Source organism: Diceros bicornis, chromosome 21 (genome assembly GCF_020826845.1).
Source record: "Diceros bicornis minor isolate mBicDic1 chromosome 21, mDicBic1.mat.cur, whole genome shotgun sequence".
In the NCBI taxonomy this organism is placed as follows: Eukaryota; Metazoa; Chordata; class Mammalia; order Perissodactyla; family Rhinocerotidae; genus Diceros; species Diceros bicornis.
The window spans coordinates 56,551,820-56,573,937 of record NC_080760.1 but is presented as its reverse complement, the minus strand read 5'-3'; the positions used below and the strand labels follow the sequence as shown (position 1 = coordinate 56,573,937).

At 50.1% G+C, this 22,118-nt stretch overlaps 1 protein-coding gene across 10 annotated transcripts in view; it reads left to right on the top strand.

Moving 5' to 3' along the window:
- The window catches only part of PLEC (plectin), a 56,916-nt gene extending 49,372 nt beyond the window's left edge, over positions 1–7,544 (top strand). For all 10 annotated transcript variants that reach the window (XM_058565118.1, XM_058565126.1, XM_058565122.1 and 7 more), the window contains one exon: positions 91–7,544. In XM_058565118.1, coding sequence (XP_058421101.1) covers positions 91–6,309 — 6,219 coding nt within the window. In that variant the 3' untranslated portion in view covers positions 6,310–7,544. The remainder of the gene's footprint in view (positions 1–90) is intronic.
- The last annotated feature ends 14,574 nt before the right edge of the window (positions 7,545–22,118 follow it).

Below are 22,118 nucleotides of genomic sequence, written 5' to 3'. Positions count from 1 at the left end.
GGCTCAGGGTGGGAGTTGCCGCTATCACATGGGGTGGCAGGGGTTCCCGGGGTCCCTGATGTCCCTGACTGCTCCCTGCCCCCTTTACAGATGCAGACGGTGCAGCAGGAGCAGCTGCTGCAGGAGACACAGGCCCTACAACAGAGCTTCCTCTCCGAGAAGGACAGCCTGCTACAGCGGGAGCGCTTCATCGAGCAGGAGAAGGCCAAGTTGGAGCAGCTCTTCCAGGACGAGGTGGCCAAGGCGCAGAAGTTGCGTGCAGAGCAGCAGCGGCAGCAGGAACAGATGGAGCGGGAGAAGCAGCAGCTGGTGGCCAGCATGGAGGAAGCCCGGCGGCGGCAGCATGAGGCTGAGGAGGGTGTGCGGCGCAAGCAAGAGGAGCTGCAGCGCCTGGACCAGCAACGACAGCAGCAGGAGAAGCTGCTGGCTGAGGAGAACCAGAGGCTGCGTGAGCGGCTGCAGCGCCTGGAGGAGGAGCACCGGGCTGCACTGGCGCATTCAGAGGAGATTGCCGCTTTGCAGGCCGTGGCTGTCAAAGTGCTCCCCAATGGCCGAGATGCACCCGATGGCCCCGCCACAGAGGCAGAGCCTGAGCATGCCTTTGACGGCCTGCGGCAGAAGGTGCCGGCCCAGCGGCTGCAGGAGGTGGGCATCCTGAGTGCGGAGGAGCTGCAGTGGCTGACACAAGGCCGCACCACAGTGGCCGAGCTTGCACAGCGGGAGGATGTGCGCTGCTACCTGCAGGGCCGCAGCAGTATCGCTGGGCTGCTGGTGAAGCCCACCAATGAGAAGCTGAGTGTCTACACGGCCCTGCGGAGGCAGCTACTGAGCCCGGGCACAGCCCTCATCCTGCTGGAGGCCCAGGCGGCCTCGGGCTTCCTCCTGGATCCTGTGCAGAACCGGCGGCTGACTGTCAATGAGGCCGTGAAGGAGGGCGTTGTGGGCCCCGAGCTGCATCACAAGCTGCTGTCGGCCGAGCGCGCCGTCACCGGCTATAAAGACCCCTACACTGGGGAGCAGATCTCCCTCTTTCAGGCCATGAAGAAGGACCTCATCGTCAGGGACCACGGCATCCGCCTGCTGGAGGCCCAGATTGCCACGGGCGGCATCATCGACCCCGTGCACAGTCACCGTGTGCCCGTGGAGGTGGCCTACCAGCGCGGCTACTTTGACGAGGAGATGAACCGCGTCCTGGCGGACCCAAGCGATGACACCAAGGGCTTTTTCGACCCCAACACGCACGAGAACCTCACCTACCTGCAGCTGCTGGAGCGCTGCGTGGAGGATCCCGAGACGGGCCTGCGCCTCCTGCCGCTCACAGATCAGGCTGCCAAGGGCGGTGAGCTGGTCTACACTGACTCAGAGGCCCGGGATGTGTTTGAGAAAGCCACTGTGTCCGCGCCATTTGGCAAGTTCCAGGGCAAGATGGTGACCATCTGGGAGCTCATCAACTCTGAATACTTCACAGTGGAGCAGCGGCGAGACCTGCTGCGGCAATTCCGCACGGGCAAGGTGACCGTGGAGAAGATCATCAAGATCGTCATCACGGTGGTCGAGGAGCATGAGCAGAAGGGCCAGCTCTGCTTTGAGGGCCTGCGTGCCCTGGTACCCGCTGCTGAGCTGCTCGAGAGCAGGGTCATTGACCACGACATCTACTGCCAGCTGCAGCAGGGTAAGTGCTCAGTGCGAGAGGTAGCCGAGGTGGATACTGTGCGGCAGGCCCTGCGAGGTGCCAACGTCATCGCGGGCGTGTGGCTGGAGGAGATGGGGCAGAAGCTGAGTATCTATGAGGCCCTGAAGAAAGACCTCCTACAACCAGAGGTGGCTGTGGCCCTACTGGAGGCCCAGGCCGGCACCGGGCACATCATCGACCCTGCCACAAGCGCCCGGCTGACTGTGGATGAGGCAGTGCGTGCCGGCCTGGTGGGGCCTGAGCTGCACGAGAAGCTGCTGTCAGCTGAGAAGGCTGTGACGGGCTACAAGGACCCCTACTCAGGGCAGAGTGTCTCCCTGTTCCAGGCTCTGAAGAAGGGCCTCATCCCCAAGGAGCAGGGCCTGCGTCTGCTGGACGCCCAGCTGTCCACTGGTGGCATCGTGGACCCCAGCAAGAGCCACCGTGTGCCCCTGGACGTCGCTTGTGCCCGGGGCTACTTGGACGAGGAGACCAGCAAAGCCTTGTCGGCGCCCAGGGATGATGCCAAAACCTACTACGACCCCTGTTCGCGGGAACCAGTCACCTACAGCCAGCTCCAGCAGCAGTGCCGGCCTGACCAGCTGACGGAGCTGAGGCTGCTGCCACTCTCTGAGAAGGCTGCCCGGGCCCGGCAGGAGGAGCTCTACTCTGAGCTCCAGGCCCGTGAGACCTTTCAGAAGGCCACCGTCGAGGTCCCCATGGGCAGCTTCAAGGGCAGGACAGTGACGGTGTGGGAGCTCATCAGCTCCGAGTACTTCACGGAGGAGCAGAGGCGGGAGCTGCTGCGGCAGTTCCGCACGGGCAAGGTCACCGTGGAGAAGATCATCAAGATCCTCATCACCATTGTCGAGGAGGTGGAGACCGTGCGGCAGGAGAGGCTCTCTTTCAGCGGCCTCCGTGCCCCGGTGCCGGCTAGCGAGCTCCTGGCCTCTGGGGTCCTTAGCAAGGCCCAGTTTGAGCAGCTCAAAGATGGCAAGACATCAGTCAAGGAACTGGCAGAGGTGGATTCCGTGCGGACGCTCCTGCAGGGCAGTGGCTGTCTTGCTGGCATCTACCTGGAGGACTCTAAGGAGAAGGTGACCATCTATGAGGCCATGCGGCGGGGCCTGCTGAGGCCCAGCACGGCCACTCTCCTGCTTGAAGCCCAGGCAGCTACTGGCTTTCTGGTGGACCCCGTGCGGAACCAGCGCCTGTACGTCCATGAGGCCGTGAAGGCTGGCGTCGTGGGCCCCGAGCTGCATGAGAAGCTGCTGTCAGCTGAGAAAGCTGTGACGGGCTACAAGGACCCATACTCAGGCACCACCATCTCTCTTTTCCAGGCCATGAAGAAGGGCCTCATCGTCAGGGACCACGGCATCCGCCTGCTGGAGGCCCAGATTGCCACGGGCGGCATCATCGACCCCGTGCACAGCCATCGCCTGCCCGTGGAGGTGGCCTACCAGCGCGGCTACTTCGACGAGGAGATGAACCGTGTCCTGGCGGACCCGAGCGATGACACCAAGGGCTTCTTCGACCCCAACACGCACGAGAACCTCACCTACCTGCAGTTGCTGGAGCGCTGCGTGGAGGACCCCGAGACAGGCCTGCGCCTCCTGCCACTGAAAGGAGCAGAGAAGGTGGAGGTGGTGGAGACCACGCAGGTGTACACTGAGGAGGAGACCCGGAGGGCGTTCGAGGAGACGCGGATTGACATCCCTGGTAGTGACAGCCACGGCGGCTCCACTATGTCCCTGTGGGAGGTGATGCAATCGGACCTGATCCCTGAGGAGCAGCGGGCCCGGCTGATGGCTGACTTCCAGGCTGGCCGGGTGACCAAGGAGCGCATGATCATCATCATCATCGAGATCATCGAGAAGACCGAGATCATTCGCCAGCAGAACCTGGCTTCCTACGATTATATCCGCCGCCGCCTCACTGCTGAGGACCTGTACGAGGCCCAGGTCATCTCCCGAGAGACCTATAACTTGCTCCGGGAGGGCACCAAGAGCCTCCGCGAGGTGCTCGAGGCAGAGTCGGCCTGGCGTTACCTCTACGGCACAGGCTGTGTGGCCGGCGTCTACCTGCCTGGCTCTAGGCAGACGCTGACCGTATACCAGGCTCTCAAGAAGGGGCTGCTGAGTGCCGAGGTGGCCCGCTTACTGCTGGAGGCACAGGCAGCCACAGGCTTCCTGCTGGACCCGGTGAAGGGCGAGCGGCTGACTGTAGATGAGGCTGTGCGGAAGGGCCTGGTGGGCCCTGAGCTGCACGACCGGCTGCTCTCAGCTGAGCGCGCTGTGACTGGCTACCGCGACCCCTACACGGAGCAGACTATCTCGCTCTTCCAGGCCATGAAGAAGGATCTGATTCCTGCTGAGGAGGCCCTGCGGCTGCTGGATGCCCAGCTGGCCACGGGCGGCATTGTGGACCCACGCCTGGGCTTCCATCTCCCGCTGGAGGTGGCCTACCAGCGCGGCTACCTCAACAAGGACACACACGACCAGCTATCGGAGCCCAGCGAGGTGCGCAGCTATCTGGATCCTTCCACAGACGAGCGCCTCAGCTACACACAGCTGCTCAGGCGGTGCCGCCACGACGAGAACAGCGGCCAGCTGCTCCTGCCGCTCTCGGACGCCCGCAAGCTGACTTTTCGCGGCCTGCGCAAGCAAATCACAGTGGAGGAGCTGGTGCGTTCTCAGGTCATGGATGAGGCCACAGCGCTGCAGCTGCAGGAGGGCCTGACCTCCATCGAGGAGGTCTCCAAGAGCCTACAGAAGTTCCTGGAGGGCACTAGCTGCATCGCTGGTGTCTTTGTTGATGCCACCAAGGAGCGGCTGTCGGTGTACCAGGCCATGAAGAAGGGCATCATCCGCCCCGGCACAGCCTTTGAGCTCCTGGAGGCACAGGCGGCCACCGGTTATGTCATCGACCCCATCAAAGGGCTCAAGTTGACTGTGGAAGAGGCCGTGCGCATGGGCATTGTGGGCCCTGAGTTCAAGGACAAGCTGCTGTCAGCCGAGCGCGCCGTCACTGGCTATAAGGACCCCTACTCCGGGAAGCTCATCTCCCTCTTCCAGGCCATGAAGAAGGGCCTGATCCTGAAGGACCACGGCATCCGCCTGCTGGAGGCCCAGATCGCGACAGGCGGCATCATCGACCCTGAGGAGAGCCACCGGCTGCCCGTGGAGGTGGCCTACAAGCGCGGCCTCTTTGACGAGGAGATGAACGAGATCCTGACTGACCCCTCGGATGACACCAAAGGCTTCTTCGATCCCAACACAGAGGAGAACCTCACCTACCTGCAGCTGATGGAGCGCTGCATCACGGACCCTCAGACGGGCCTATGCCTCTTGCCACTGAAGGAGAAGAAGCGGGAACGGAAGACGTCCTCCAAGTCTTCGGTGCGCAAGCGCCGCGTGGTGATTGTGGACCCCGAGACGGGCAAGGAGATGTCGGTGTACGAGGCCTACCGCAAGGGCCTCATTGACCACCAGACATACCTGGAGCTGTCTGAGCAGGAGTGTGAGTGGGAGGAGATCACCATCTCCTCCTCAGACGGCGTGGTCAAGTCCATGATCATCGACCGCCGCTCGGGCCGCCAGTATGACATCGACGAGGCCATTGCCAAGAACCTCATCGACCGATCAGCGCTGGACCAGTACCGCGCCGGCACACTCTCTATCACCGAGTTTGCCGACATGCTTTCGGGCAACGCCAGCGGATTCCGCTCCCGCTCTTCGTCTGTGGGGTCCTCCTCCTCCTACCCCATCAGCCCTGCTGTCTCCAGAACCCAGCTGGCCTCCTGGTCCGACCCCACCGAGGAAACGGGCCCTGTGGCCGGCATCCTGGACACGGAGACACTGGAGAAGGTGTCCATCACAGAGGCCATGCACCGCAACCTGGTGGACAATATCACCGGGCAGCGGTTGCTGGAGGCACAGGCCTGCACCGGGGGCATCATTGACCCCAACACTGGTGAGCGCTTCCCCGTCACCGACGCCGTCAACAAGGGCCTGGTGGACAAGATCATGGTGGACCGCATCAACCTGGCCCAGAAGGCCTTCTGTGGCTTCGAGGACCCACGCACCAAGACCAAGATGTCGGCCGCCCAGGCCCTTAAGAAGGGCTGGCTCTACTATGAGGCAGGCCAGCGCTTCCTGGAGGTGCAGTACCTGACAGGCGGCCTGATTGAGCCCGACGTGCCAGGCCGCGTGCCTCTCGACGAGGCCCTGCAGCGTGGCACGGTGGACGCCCGCACTGCCCAGAAGCTGCGAGACGTTGGTGCGCACTCCAAGTACCTCACCTGCCCCAAGACCAAGCTCAAGATCTCCTACAAGGACGCACTGGACCGCAGCATGGTGGAGGAGGGCACGGGGCTGCGGCTGCTGGAGGCCGCCGCCCAGTCCAGCAAGGGCTACTACAGCCCTTACAGCGTCAGCGGCTCAGGCTCCACGGCCGGCTCACGTACCGGCTCGCGCACTGGCTCCCGGGCGGGCTCCCGCCGTGGCAGCTTTGATGCCACTGGCTCCGGCTTCTCCATGACCTTCTCTTCCTCCTCTTACTCTTCCTCAGGCTATGGCCGCCGCTATGCCTCGGGGCCCACGTCCTCCCTGGGGGGCCCTGAGTCTGCTGTGGCCTGACCCCCTGCCTGCACCCTGCCCTCCTGCTCTGCATGTGGCCAGGCTCCCTGCCCAGGCGCTGGGGTCTTTCTTTAACGTTTAAAGGTGTCTTCCTCCCAAGCGGTGCCTAAAGTCTAACCAAAAAGACCAGACTAATATAGTAACATATGTCTGCTGTCCAGACAGCCTGTTTCTTGGGGGGTGGGGCTGGTCTAGCCCCACTGACTGCCTCACCCTCAAGGTCTCCCTAGTCCTCTCTACCTGCCACTCACCACAGCCAGGTGCCTTGGAGGGTCCAGAGCCAGGCCCCTGCCCTAGCCCTCCCGTCTCCCCAGAGAGGCTTCTGTCTGAGTGGGTTACCCCCAGCCCTGTAGGCCGCATAACAGCCAACCACCAATCCTAGCTGCTCGAGGCAGTGGGGGTCAGCCCTGTCCGTAGTGGGGCCCTCAGGGCTGGCATTTGTCCTGCTTCCAGGACTGACTTGCTCACTCAGTGGGCCTTGCTGGGAAGGGAGAGGATCCTGAGTTAGCTATCTCTTCCAGCGTGCCCAGAGAAGTCCCTTTTCCGTGGGAAGATGAGGGTCCAGTCTGCAGAACCAGCTGGTCTGGGCCAGGTGCCAGCCTGTTTCCAGCTCCCGCCAGGCTCCTGCAGAGCTGTGGGCTCTGTTCCCAGCCTCCAGCCCCTGACACTCTCCTGAGACCCCAGGCCTCTGGCTTCAGCCTTCCAGCCTCAGCTCCCTAGTAAGTGCCTTCTGTGTCTTCCCTTGCACCCCAGGCCCCAAGGACCCAGACCTGGGGTGGGAGACAGACCTTCCTGGTGAAAGGCTAGCCACTGGCCCAGCTCTCGGGCATGCCAGCCCCGGGCCAGGCTGGGTTTGGCTGGGCCTTCCGCTGGGCTTTTCTCCCCCGTGGGCCCGGTAGCACCTGGAGCCTGTGGAACCCCACCCTGGGGTGCTGCCTGCCTGTCTCTGCCAGGGAGCCTCAGCCCCTTCGTTGAGCCCAGGGCCACCAGCTGGGCTGTCTGTGCTGACCCAGGCAGCCCAGCCTGGTGCCACTCCTTCCTGTTCCATCCAGCCCCTGGCCTTGGTGGCTTCCACCCCTACCTCTGCCCTCTGAGCTTTGCATGTTCCACTAACCCAGGCAGGCAGCGAGTGGAGGTGCCAGGCTTCCGGCTGCCTCTGTGAGGGCAGAACACTAACCTAACCCGACCATGGGCGGGTCTGCGGCGCTCGCCCCAATAAAAGCAATTCCAACTTTCCTGTGGGTCCTGCCTAACTTTTTTGTCCTGGGGTCAGGTGTGTGTTGGGATAGGGTGGATACTGCAGCCTCAGGCTCTGAGGTTGGCCGCTGTGTCCTGGTTAGGGGTGGAGGAGCGGGGCCTTATTGAAGAGGCTGGCCTGAGGCTGCACGTCTTGGGCAAGAGAAACTGAGACGAGTGGCACTGGGCAGAGGGTGAGGTGGAGGGCAAGGTAGAGGCCCAGCGAGGCCGAGCCAGCTGGGGCCCCTCCCAGGTGTTCCCCAGCCCCTGCTGTCAGTCCAGGTGACATGTCGCTTTGCCCAGCTCCTTAGGTTGCGTTTGTGACTGGTGCTTACCACTGAGGTGGTGGTCTTATGTGCTCCCATATCAGTCAGTCACTGGCTGTGCCCCGCCACTGTGTGCAGAGGGCAGTGTGACCCCCGGATAAGTTGGTTTTTGTTAGCCAAGGGTAACCCTTCAGAGAAGAATGCAGTCGAGAGCCTGAGCAGCCGGGCGGTGGGCGAAGCATCAGCAGCTCTGCCACCGTCCACCCTTCCCCTCAGGTCCACTGGCTGCACATTCAGTTTATTCCACCTCCTGCAGGATCTTTTCTGGGTAAACTTACAAGAAGAGGGTGGGTGGGGCAAACCACAGCCTCACTGAGCTGCGGGCCACAAGGCCATGATTGATGCTCATCTCCCTGCTTTGCTTGGGGGGCAGTGACCCAGACCCTCATCCGTGGGGGGGTCAGAGTCCCCGTGGCAACAGTCCAGGTGTCCTTGTCAGGCTCTGCTCTCCTTGTCCACTTACAGTTAAAACCAGGCATGGAAATACTGAGATGCCCCAGGGCGGCAGCCCGCCTCCACGTGGCTATCAGGGTCATCTCTGCCAAGATGGTGACCACTTGGCCTCCTGGTCTACTGGAACAAGGAGCCACTGTGGCCAGGTGGCAGCCATAGCTGTAAGTCGAGTGGGACCCTTTATCGCTGTGTCCCAGGTGGCAGTGTTTTTCTTCTGGAGACCAGGAGCATTGAGTTCTCACTAAGATTGCATGTTCAAGCAGCACACGTTTGTCAGTGGGTCACTGAGGGTATGGAGCGTGGGCCATTTCTGCTTCCACTCCTTGGTTCCCAGACTCAGGTCCATCAACTGGGGCCATTGTCTCAGGGTCACCCCCTGTTATGAAAGACAGTGCCTCAGTCCTTCAGGATGTCAACTGCTTCCTTCTGAGGCTGTCCAACATTCTGCTGGGCCAGAAATTTCTGGAGGGTGTGGTGTCCTGTGGTCCTGGACCCATGCTGCACCCCCTTGCTATAACAGGGATCCGAGGAGATGTTTTGCAGGAACCTATTATGTAGACCAAGACTGAGGCACCTGGGTGGAATATGAGTCTGAAGGAATCAATTCCCCACTGAGTTGCTGGTTGGTCTGTGTGGTTGGGATCACCTCTGGAGTCTCTCTTGCTGGGAGGCTGATATGCAGCAGTGAGAGGGGCTGGGCTGGCCTTGGAGAGGGAGCTGTGTTGTCAGCCTGTGCTTGGCCCCATCTCTGTGCCTGGGCTACTCCAGTCGTGAGCCCATGTACAAGCACTGGTGGCCAGCATCCACCGGCCAAGTCACCCGGTCCCTGGGTCTCTCTGCACAGGTGCTCCCAGTGGACATCGGCGTGTGAAACAACACTGCACTCCCTGTGTCCATCCAGCACCTCCTTTCCCCAGTCTTCTAATTCTGCTCCTCTCAGGCCCTGAACAACCAGCCAAGCCCTCCCCCGGCTGGCTGTGGGTCCACGTGTGTCCCGACTGAGTGGCCCTCCTCTCCACACAGGATGGATAACCCAGTGTTGATCCTGGCCAGGGATTTCCCTCACCGCTGTCTCTGGGGCCATCTCTGAGTGGAGCTGTCGTGTGTGTTCAGCCTAACACACCATGCCCGCCATTGTGAACCAGGCCCAGGTTTTGTCCTCCATCACCTTATCATGGGGACCCTCTATAAGGCCATGGTGTTGCAGTGGTGGGTGACGTGGGGATTTGGGCCACTTGCTCATGTAGCCCTCTGGCCCCGTGTGAGCCTGAGCCCGGGCATCTGCTCCATCTTACCCTGGACCCTCGCTGAGCCTGCCTACCTTATGGCTTGGTGGGTCTGATGGCACCAGCTCCTGATGGGAGCTCTGGTGACTGATGTCCCATGGTCAGATGATCAGTCCCTACCAGCCTCAGGAGCACTCTGGGCCCTGTCCTTGAGGAGTCTGCAGTTCTCTGCTGCAGATGCTCTGTCCTCACTTCAGACTTAGGGTCTGTGCTGCAGTTCTCCCTTAGGGCCTTGTCAGAGACCCCACATCACGTTCTCACCCACCTGCCACAGGTACGTCTAGTACGTGGCTCTGCCAGGTCCTGCGGCCTAAGTGGCAGGGCCATTTTGTACCACAGCCTTACCAGCAGTGCCCTTCCTTTTTCTGAAGCCCGCTCAAAACTAGAAGCCTTCATGTCATACAGTAAATGGATCGATGTCCTATTCCCAAATGTGGTAGGTGCTGTGTCTAAAACCCAAGGAGCCCACCAGGTGCGTGCTTCTTTCTTAGTGGTAGGAAATGCAAGGCTCAAAACTTGACCTTGGAGAGGAAGTCCTACCATGCCTCTGGACTCCTAAAAGCTTTTCTGAAGTGACCAGTCCCTGAGTCTATTCAGTGTATAGCCCACACTCTCGAGTGCACGTGCCTTACCAGGACATCCAGAATACTTGCCACTTTCTGTTTGTCAGGCCTGGTGCTTGTGATGTTGTCAATAAGTAAGCCAACATGTTTTTGTGTGCATTAGTCAGACTATACTGTGACAGAGCAGGGGAGTTGACATAGCCTGGAGCAAAGTGTGAAGGTGCACGCTCCTACGTGAGCTTGCACCATTCCTAATCTTCTACCAGAATGGGAAAGAAACTTTTGCGATGTTAAGAGCCACAGGCCACTTCTCAGAGGCCATGTTAATCTGTTCTAGAAAAGATTCCACAACAGCTGTACGTAGGGCGGCTGTTGATTATGTTTGTGACACTCCACTGTCCCCCCATGATCCATTCAGTTTCTGCAGGGACCTGACCAGTGAATTAAAAGGGAAGATGGTGACCATCACCTTTGCATTCTTTAAGTGTTTGGGGTGCTGCTAATCTCTGCCACTTCAACCAGGATGCAATATTTTTACTTATTATATTGGCTGGGGAGGGGAGCCGTTTCTAGTGTTTCCATCGGGTCTTAACCGCTGCAATAATTTCTTACTCTACATGCCAGAAAACCAGTGTGAGGATTCTGCCAACTGTTAAGTATGTCCATTGCAATTACACATTCATGGACTGGCGGGATGACTGCCCAGTGGTTCTGTGGACCCACTGGATCCTCTGTCAGAGGGACCCAGACCAGGACTTCAGTTATTTCCAGACCCCATGTTCCCTACACAAAGCAGGGAGCCTGTGTATCAGTGTCAGCTCAGGCCCTGATCTGGGTGTGCACTGTTCCCCAGTGCACAGTTGTCCGGATAAGTGGCCCTAGGTCCTTTTAGAGAAGGCCTCGGGGCATCACTGCTGTCTATACCTGTAGTGTTCTCAAGGAGACCTAAGAAATCTTTCAGTTTGTGGGCTGTGGGTCTGAGAATTGGCTTAGGTAGGAAGCAGAGCAAGCAATTGTATTTTCCATTGTGGCAGCTGACCTCAACCATATCATTCATTTTAAAATCTCTCTCGCTTCTATACAATAAGCTAGTGGTCCTCAAAGTGTGGCCTCTGGACCATGAGCACCAGGACCACCTAGGAGCTTGTGAGATGTGAATTCTTGGCCCCATCCCAGACCTATTAAATCAAATTCTGGGCTGGCTCCCAGCAATCCATGTTTTAACAAGCCCTAAAGCTGATTGCCACATGCTAGGGTTTGAGAACCACTATTGTCAGCAATTTCCTTGCTGGCTGCCCATTTATTTTATCTCTCAGGATACCGTGTTCTATAAACCATGTGCTCATATCCCTGTGGATCAGGCCCTCTGACTGCCATTTCAAACATGCTGCCTGTATTAGTTTGCTAGGGCCGCCATAACAAATACCACAGACTAGGGGCTTAAACAACAGACATTTATTTCCTCACAGTTCTGGAAGCTGGAAGTCTGAGATCAAATTGTCAGCAGAATTGATTTCTCTGAGACTTTTCTTCTTGGCGTGTAGACGGCCGTCTCCTCACGTGGTCGTCCCTCTGTGTGTGTCTGTGTCCTGATCTCCCTCTGTTATAAGGACACCAGTTAGATTGGATCAGGCCCACCCCAGTGACCTCCTTTACCTTAATCACCTCTGTAAAGACTCCATCTCCAAACACAGTCACATCCTGAGGTCCTGGGGGTTAGGACTTCAGCGTGTGGATTTGGGGGCACACAGTTCAGCCCCTAACACCGCCATGGTAATTCTGCCCTTCCCCCTCTACCTGTGTGCTGCACATTTCACCACACATCAGTCTTATCGATTGTGCTGCTGTAGATGGCAGGACTAACAATCCACCTGCCACCACAGATGAGCTCCTGTGGCCAGCTGGTCAGTGGGCATTCTAACTCCAAATCCCCTCTGTGGAAGATGCTTCCTGGCACCACACCTGGCACCACCTGTCTCAGGTCAGTTCCCTAGAAGCCTGAGATCACGATTCAGGTGCACCTCGTTTATGGAGGGCGTGCTATCAGAAAAGGGTGACGAACACAGGCTGGGGAGGGAGAGCAGCTGGGCAAGCACATGGTTTCAGCTGAAGTCTAGATGTAGCCTGATACCACAGGGGTCTCAGGAGGATGAATTTCACCTCAGAGGTTCTCCAGCGACAAGGGGTCTGGGCTGATATCCCCCCACATCAGTCAGTCATTGGCTGCAGGCCGCCTTTGGGGGGGTCAAGTGGCTCCCAGGCATCTCTGAATGGGGCAGCTCTGTCAGTCAAGGGAAATCTTCTAGCTTGGGGTGCTGGTGTGAGTCTGGGGGATGGGCACACTGACCCCCCAAATGGGATTTGAGTAGATCACTAACTGACGTGCTTTAAGGACGACAGTTTTACAGCAGCAGCAATGTGACAGACCTATATTTCCTGAAAATGCCTCCCACTATATATCTCCCAGGTAAGACCTAGCAAATACCTTCTCGGATACCTGAGATCACAAAAAAGAAAAGGAAATCCTTGGGGATGAGAAATGATGCAGGGGGGCTCGCCCGGTGGCGTAGTGGTTAAGTGCGCATGCTCCGCTGTGGTGACCCAGGGTTCGCGGGTTCAGATCCCAGACGCCCACTGACACACTACTTGTCAAAGCATGCTGTGGCAGCATCCCATATAAAGTAGAGAAAGATGGGCACAGATGTTAGCCCAGGGCCAATCTTCCTCGGAAGGAAAAAAAAAAAAGAGAGGAGGATTGGCATTGGATGTTAGCTCAGGGCTAATCTTCCTCGCCAAAAAAAAAAAAAAAGCAGAAAGGAAGAAAGAAATGAAGCAGGACTTCATTGCAGTGGCTGACGCTTTCCTGAGAAGTTCTGATCCTAGAAACCCAAAGCCTCAGGTTTTCACAGATCCTCAGGAACAGGAAACAGGACTTGGGCCTGCACAAGCAGAGACGAAATCTGGATCCTCAGCAGGCCACACTCAGGGAAAATATGCACCAGAAAAATCCCACCCATTGGCAAATGGCGACACGAAAGAAACTCACTGGATTCTGTTTGGGCTCTGCAGGAAAAAGCTTCCACTGGGCATTTATAATCCCAGGTCTTCCCCTTCTACGTTCTGGGGGACCCCATGCAGGGAAACTAAGTCAACCAGGTCGCAGATTGATTATGGCCTGGTGCCTGGCATGTGCCAATGCAATCTTCTCTGGAGGTCTTGCCCCCAAGGCCTCACAGGACTCCCAGAGATAAGACCCGGCTTTCAAACATGATCTCACAATTCAAAATTATAAGACAAATGAAAACAAGCCATTATGAACAAGTCAGCATAAACAAAAACAGAATTAGAACCGAAAGAACTTAGGATATTGAAATTATTCAATAAAGAGTATAAGTATATTGAAAATGATTATGAAGTAAAAGAGAAAATTTAAAATATGAAAAATAAGATTCCATCTAAAAAGACCAAGAGAATTATAAAAGAATTTTGTAGAACTTCTAGAAATGAAATATATAATAATATTTAAAACTCAACCAATTGATTACACAGCAGATTAGACACAGTTGAAGAATAGTAAATTGGAAGAAAGATATGAAGAAATTACTCAGAATTCATCAGAGACATAAGAAGGGAAATATGAAAGTGAGGTTAAGAGAGACACAGCATATAACAAAATAGTCTAACATTGGTCTAATTGGAGTTCCAGAAGAAGATCCTGGGGGAAATAGAGATAATTTTTGAAGAACTAATATCTGGTAATTTTTTTCCAAATTGATTTAAAAAAAGCATGAGTCATAATATCTAAGAAGCACAATTAAAATCTTATCATGGCAAATGAAGCATCCATATCAGAACACATTGTAGCAAAATTACAGAAAACCAAAGACAAAGAGGAAAAATATTAAAGCAGCCAGAAAGAAGACCAAGGATGTAGGATACCCACTAAAGGCTGACCTCTAGCCTGTTAGACAACTCACCAGCAAAAGTGGAAGTCTCTTCATGTGTGGTCCATGCAACAGGAGCTGGGACCACACCCTGGAGCTTTCGGAGACGCAGACTCCTGGGGCCTGTCACAGGCCTGCTGACTCAGAACCTGCATTGTGACAACACACCCACAGTAATAGTACTTTACTGTACTTTTTTGGCAATGTAATATGTAAGTACTTATTTATTTTTATTGCAGTATGGTTGACACAACATTATATTAGTTTCAAGTGTACTGCATAGTGATTCGACGTTTATATACATTATGAAATGACCGTCATGGCAAGTCTAGTAACCATCTTCACTATACAAGGTTATTGCAATATTATTGGCTATATTCCTATGCTGTACATTACTTCCCCATGCACATTAATGTTATTTTAAAATAAACTTTAAATTTTTGTATAGTTCAAGATTTACAGAAAAATACTGAAGATAATACAGAGAGTTCCCAAATACCCCGCACTCAGTTTCTCCTATTAATATCTTATAGTAATATGTAAATTTGTCACAATTAATGAATCAATACATTATTATTAACTAAAATCTGTATTTTATTCAAATTTCCTTATTATTCTTATTCTTTACCAAGTGTTCTTTTCCTGTTCCAGGACCTCATTCGGAACACCACATTACATTTTGTCATCATATCACCTTAGGCTCCTTTTGGCTGTGACAGTTTCTCAAACATTGTCTTTGATGACCTGGACAGTTTTGAGGAGTGCTGCTCAGGTATTTTCCCACACTAATGCGTGAGGAGCATGAAGCCAAATTTATGCCCAGCTTTATCACTTAAGAAATAGGGTGAATAAAGATGTCCACTCTTTCCACTTCTATTCAATTGTACTGGAGGTTCTAGCCAGAGCAATAAAGCAAGAAAATGAAATAAGAGGCATCAAAATTGGAAAGGAAGAAGTAGAACTATCTCTATCTGCAGATGACATGATTTTATATATAAAACATCTTAAAGAATGTACTAAAAAACTATGAAAACCAATTAACAAGGTCAGCAACTTCATAGGATACAAGATCAATTTACAAAATTCAATTATATTTCCATACATCTGCAATGAACAATCTTAAAATTAAGAAAACAATTCCATTTAAATAACATCAGAAAGAATAAAATTTAGGCATAAGTTTAGCAAATGAAGTGCAAAACTTATATTCTGAAAATTACAAAGCATTGTTGAAAGAAATTAAAGAACTAAATAAATGGAAAGACATCTCATATTCATAGATTGAAAGACTTAATATTGTTCAGATAGCAGTACTCCCCAAGTTGATCTACAGATTCAATCCCTATAAAACTTCCAGCTAGATTCTTTGCAGAAATTGACAAGTCAATCCTAAGATTCACAGGGATATTAAGGAATTCAGAATAGTCAAAGCAATCTTGAAAAAGAAGAACAAATTGGAGAAATCACACTTCCCAATTTCAAAATTCACCTCAAAGTGAATCAAAACAGTGTGGTGCTGGCATGAGGATAGACATATAGATGAAGGGAATGGAATAGAGAGTTCAGAAATAAGCCCACATATCTACAGTCAATCGATTTTCTTTTTTTTTTTTATTTTTTTAATTTTTCCCCCAAAGCCCCAGTGGATAGTTGTATGTCATAGTTGCACATCCTTCTAGTTGCTGTATGTGGGACGTGGCCTCAGCATGGCCGGAGAAGCAGTGCATCGGTGCACGCCAGGGATCCGAACCCGGGCCGCCAGCAGCGGAGCGCACGCACTTAACCACTAAGCCATGGGGCCGGCCCTACAGTCAATTGATTTTCAACATGGATGGCAAGACCATTCAATGGGGAAAAGAATAGTCTTTTCAACAAACAGTGTTGGGAAAACTGGATATCCAAGTGCAGAAGAATGAAGTCCCACCCCTACCTCACACCATACACAAAATTAACTCAAAATGGATCAAACACCTAAATGTAAGAGTTTATTAACTCTTAAAAGAAAACATAGGCATAAATGTTCATGACTGTTATGAGAGGTTCGGGGATTCGATCGGAGATGTGAAAGAAACTTTCCACTACAAACAAATGGACTGAAGGTATATTTTATTATGTAGAGGATAGTAAAGGTGATAGTCTGCAAACAGATCTGAATAGGTCAAATAATAAGAGGGAAAAAACACCAGCTCGACTGGAAAGGGAAAACATCCACATCGGCTGAGATAGTGGCAGATTCGAATAGGTCATATAATAAGAGGGAAAAACATCAGATCGATCGGAAAGGGAAACACCAGATCAACTGAAGGGAAATGACACAAATCAATCAGAAAGAGAAACACCAGGTTGACCAAAAAGAGAATACATCAGATCAATTACTTCACAATAAATCAATTACAACATCCACGCCCCACCGCCGGGAGAGTCCTGTCAATTGACATGGCTGGGCGGGAATCACACATCCTGGGCAAGGCGTTCCTTCCACAGGTGGAACTCTCACTGGGTCTCAGTCTCCAGCAGTTTTTATACCATCAGTAATTTTCAGAGTAAGCAATTACAGAGTTTGCAGAGCAAGCATTTAGTGTTCCCATGCACAAATAGTTATCAGTGGCGTATGTGCACTGAGCCCCACCCCCTGGCTATCGTCCCAGCCCAGTAGTTGTGTACATGCATTGTTTACCCTGCTTTTTGTGCTGGTGGCTGTAGGTCAATGGAGCGGCCAAACATGGCTGTACTCATGTCAAGACAATGACCTTGGATAAGGCAATGGTTTTTAAGATGTGCCACCAAAAGCACAAATGACTAAAGGGAAAAAATAAGTGAATTTGACTATCAAAATGAAAAACTTTTATACATCAAAGGACACCATCAAGAAGGTGAAAAGAAAACTCATAGTATGGGAGAAAATATTTGGAAATCATATATCTGAGAAGGGACTTGTATCTAGAATACATGAAGAATACCTACAACTCAATAATAGAAAGACAAAAGCCCAATTTAAAAATGGGCAAAGGATCTCAGTAAACATTTCTCCAAAGAAGATGTACAAATGACCAATAAGCACATGAAAAGATGCTTAATGTCATTAGCCATCAACGAAATGCAAATCTAAATCACAATGAGAAACCACTTCACAGCCAGTAGGATGGCTATTATCAAAAAGACAGGTAATAACAGGTGTTGGAGAGGATGTGAAGAAATTGGAACCTTCATACACTGCTGGTGGAAATGTAAAATGCTGAAGCTGCTTTGGAAAACATTCTGGCAGTTTCTCAAAAGTTAAACATAGAGTTCCTGTATGACCCAGCAATTCCACTCCTAGGTATATACCCAAGAGAAATGAACACCTATGTCCACACAAGAACTTGTACACAAATGTTCATGGCAGCATTACTCATAATAGCCAAAAAGTAGAAATATGCCAAATGTCCATCAACTGATGATGGATAAATAAAATGTAGTATATCCATACAATGGAATATTATTCAACCTTAGAGAGAAAAGAAATTCTGACACCTGTTACAACATAGATGAATGTTGAGGACATTATACTAAGTGAAATAAGCCAGTTACAAAAGGACAAATACTGTATGATTCCACTTATTTGAGGTACCTAGAGTAGTCAGATTCATAGAGACAGGAAGTAGAATGGTGGGTCTCAAGGGCTAAGGGGAGGGGAAATGGGAAGTTATTGTTTAATGGGTACAAAGTTTAAGTTTTGCAAGGTGAAAATAATTCTGGATATGGATGATGATGATGGCTGTACAATATAAATGTAATAATGCCACAGAACTGTACACTTATAAATGGTTAAAATGGTTAATTTTATGTTATATATGTTTTACCACAATTAAAAAAGAAAAACAATAACCATGTTCAATTTGGGGGTTAAAAAAGATGGAATTGGGCTTCCACTCTGTCCAAGATGAAGTAACAAGGATCAAAGTTACCCTCCCACTTGAAGAAACAAAAATTCCAGATGAAATATAGGAAACAGTGGTTCTCAAGACATCGGACGTTAGGCAATGAAGGAAAGTAATACCCAAGAGGTGGGAAACAAACAAAATGAGCCTCATGATTGCTCCTGCTTGCTGCCTTGAGAATGTCCAGGCCTTGGCACAAGGAGGGCCACCCAGGTGGAGTTGCACAGATTCCCTGAGCTGAGATGGAGCTGGGAGTCCAGAGAGCTGGAAGCAGCTAGAGTTTACAGGGCAGGAAACTGGGGAGGAAAGAGTGGTACAGAGAAAGGGATGTCGCAGAGCATCCCCCCACGAGGATTCAGCTGAGTACTGATCAGTGCACAGGTGTGAGGAATCCACCTGAGCTGGGAAAAAACATTCAAAAGGATTAGAGGGAGCAATCCCAGGAGGTCACACTGGCAAAGAGTACTGCCTATGCCCACCAGCCAGAATGGGAAACCTTGTAGTTCACAAAGCATTTGGTAGACTGCTCAGAGCTGTCTTGCTTTAGTAGTGGGAAAAAGTCAGTTGGTCCTGCCTAACAAAGGCTTAAAAGCAAGACTTGAAAAGATCACACTGTTGCCAAGTAACTTAACTGCATCCCAAGGCAAATTTCAAAAATATTTATAGGAAGACAAAAATATCTGACACTCAACAAGGTGAAATACACAATTTTTGGCATATAATCAAAAACTTCCAGGCATACAAAGAAGCTAAAATACCCAATCCATAATATGGAGAAAAACCAGTTGATCAAAATGACACAGGTGATAGAATTAGTAGACAAGAATGTTAAAAAGAGCCATTATAACTATAGTCTATATTTTTAAGAAGCTTGAGGGAAGACTGAACATGTTAAGCAGGGATATGGAAGATATTAAAACAAAAGAACCACACTGAACTTTTAGAGGTGAAAATTATAATGACTGAGATGACAAATACACTGCATGTACATTAGACATTGCAGAAGAAATGATTAGGAAAGCTGAAGACATAGCAAAGGAAACTAACCAAACAAAACATAAAGAGAAAAAAATTGGGAAAAAAATGAAAAGACCATCAGTGAGCTGTGGGACAACTTTAAGCAGCCCAATATACATGTGATTGGAATCCCTGGAAGGGGGTGCATTAAAAATATGTGAAGAAATAACAGCTGAAAAATTTCCAAATTTGATGAAAACTGTTAACCTACAGATGCAAGAATCTCAACAAACTCCAAGCACAAAAGATATGAAGAAAAATACACCAAGGCAATCATAATCAAGTTGCATAAGACTAGTGATAAAGAGAAAGTGTTAAAAACAACCAGATTAAAAATATACATTACATAGGGCCAACCTGGTGGCGTAGCGGTTAAGTTCGCGTGCTCCAGTTTGGCGCTCTGGGTTTGCCCAGGGTTTGGATCCTGAGCGTGGACCACCACACCGCTTGTGAAGCCACGCTGTGGCGGAGTCCCATATAAAGTAGAGGAAGATGGGCATGGGTGTTAGCCAAGGGCCAGTCTTCCTCAGCAAAAAGAGGAGGATTGGCAACAGATGTGAGCTCAGGGCTAATCTTCGTCGCACACACACACACAAATATATATATATATATATATACACACACATTACATACAGAAGAACGAAAATAAGGATGACAGCAGATTTATTATGAGGAACAATGCAAGTTAGAAGACTTGCAAGAAGAACTGAAAACAACCTGTCAACTTGGAATTCTTTACTGAGTGAAAGTAATTTTCAAAAATGAAGTGAAAAAATTTTCAGACATACAAAGCTGAAAGAATAAATCACCAGCAGACCTGTACTACAATAAATGTTAAAGGAAGTCCTTTAAGCCAAAGGAAAATAATACCAGATGGAAATCTGGATCCACACAAAGGAATAAAGAGCATTGGCAATGGTAACTATGTGAGTAAATGTAAAGACATCCCCCCTTAATATTTAAGCTTCTTCAAAAGATAATAAACAGTTCAAAACAAAAACAATAACAATGTAATATGGGATTTACAACACATATTGAAGTAAAATATGTGACAACAATAGCACAAAGGCCAGGCAGGGAGAAAGGGAAGTATAGTACTGTAAGGTTCTTATATGTCAAGTGGAATAATACCACTTGAAGGTAGATGGTGATAAGTTAAAGATGTATACTATAAACAGGAAAGCAAGCACCAAAATAACACAACCAAGAGTTATAGCTAATGAGCCAAAAAGGAGATAAAATGAAATCCTAAGTAAATAATTAATCCAAATAAGAGCAGAAAAAGGAGAAAGAGGAAACAAAGAACAGATGGGACAAACAGAAACAAACAGCAAGATAGTAGATTTAACTCCAACTATATTAATAATCACATTAAATGTAAATTGTTGAAAGAGCCCTATAAAAAGGCGGAGATTGTCAGATTGTATAAAAAAGCAAGACCCAACTGTATTCTGCCTACAAGGAACACAGTTTAAATATAAAGACACAAATAGGTTAAAAGTAAGAGAGTAGGAAAAGATATAAGAGGCTGACACTAATCATAAGAAAGCTGGAGTGGCTATATTAATATCAGATGAAGTAGATTTTAGAATAAGGAATGTTACCAGGGATAAAGAGGGTTCTTTCATAATTGTAAAGCAGTCAGTTCCTCAAGAGGGCATAACAATAAATTTTTATGCACCTAGTAACAGTGCTTCAAAATACAAAAAGCCAAAAGTAGTAGAACTGCAAGTGGAAATTGACAAATTCACAGTTATAGTGGGAGATGTCAATACCCCTCCCTCAATAACTGATAGAACAAACAGACATAAAATCAGTAATGTTATAGAAGTCTTAAGTAACACTACAACCAACTTGACCTAAATGACGTAGAATACTCCACCCAAAGATAGCAGGATACATTCTTTTCAGTGCACACAGAACATTTACTAATATAGACCACATTCTGGGCAGTAAAATAAGTCTCAATAACTTTAAAAGTATTTAGGCATAAAAAGCGTGTTGTCTGACACAGTGGAATTAAATTAGATATCAATAGCAAAAAATATCCAGAAAATCTCCAAATATTTGGAAACTAAATAATAAGCTTCTAAATAATCCATGGGTCAAAGAAATCAAAAGGGAAATTAGAGAGTATTTCAAACTGAATGAAAATAAAAATATAGCATAAAGTATGAGAGATGCAGCTAAGCCAGTACTTAGAGAGAAATTCATAGCATTAAGCACCTAGATTAGAAAAGAAGAAAGATCTCAAAGCAATGACCTCAGCTACTACCTTACGAAGCTAGAAAAAGGAGAGGAAATTAAACTCAAAATAATAAGAAGAATGGAAACAAAGATCAGAGCAGGAATCAATGAAATGGAAAACAGAAAACAATTAGGAATAGGGGAAAATCAGTGAAACTGAAAGCTGGTTTTTGAGACAACAACATTTATAAATCTCTAGCAAAACTAATCAGGAAAAAAATGAGAGGAGATAAAAATTACAAATATCAGAATGAGAGAAGTGACATCACCACAGATATTAAATTGATAAAAAGTGAATATTATGAACGACTTTGTGTCAATAAATTCAACAAGCTAGATGAAAGAGACACAGTTCTTAAAAGACAAAATCTACCAAGGCTCACGCAAGAAGGAATAGACAACCTTCAGAGCCCTGAATCTACAAAAGAAATGGAATTTGTAGTTTTAAATCTTTCCCACAGGGCCGGCCCCGTGGCTTAGCGGTTAGGTGTGTGCGCTCCACTGCTGGCGGCCCGGGTTCAGATCCTGGGCGCGCACCCACGCACTGCTTCTCTGGCCATGCTGAGGCCGCGTCTCACGTACAGCAACTGGAAGGAGGTGCAGCTATGACTTACAACTATCTACTGGGGCTTTGGGGGGAAAAAAATTTAAATCTTTCCCACAAAACAAGCCCCAGGTCCAGATGGCTTCACTGGGAATGCTACCAAACATTTAAGGAAAAAATAATACCAATTATAGACAAATTATTCCGGAAAATTGAAGAGGAGGGAACTTCCTTAACCAAATAAAGGGCATCTATGAAAAATCTACAGGTGAC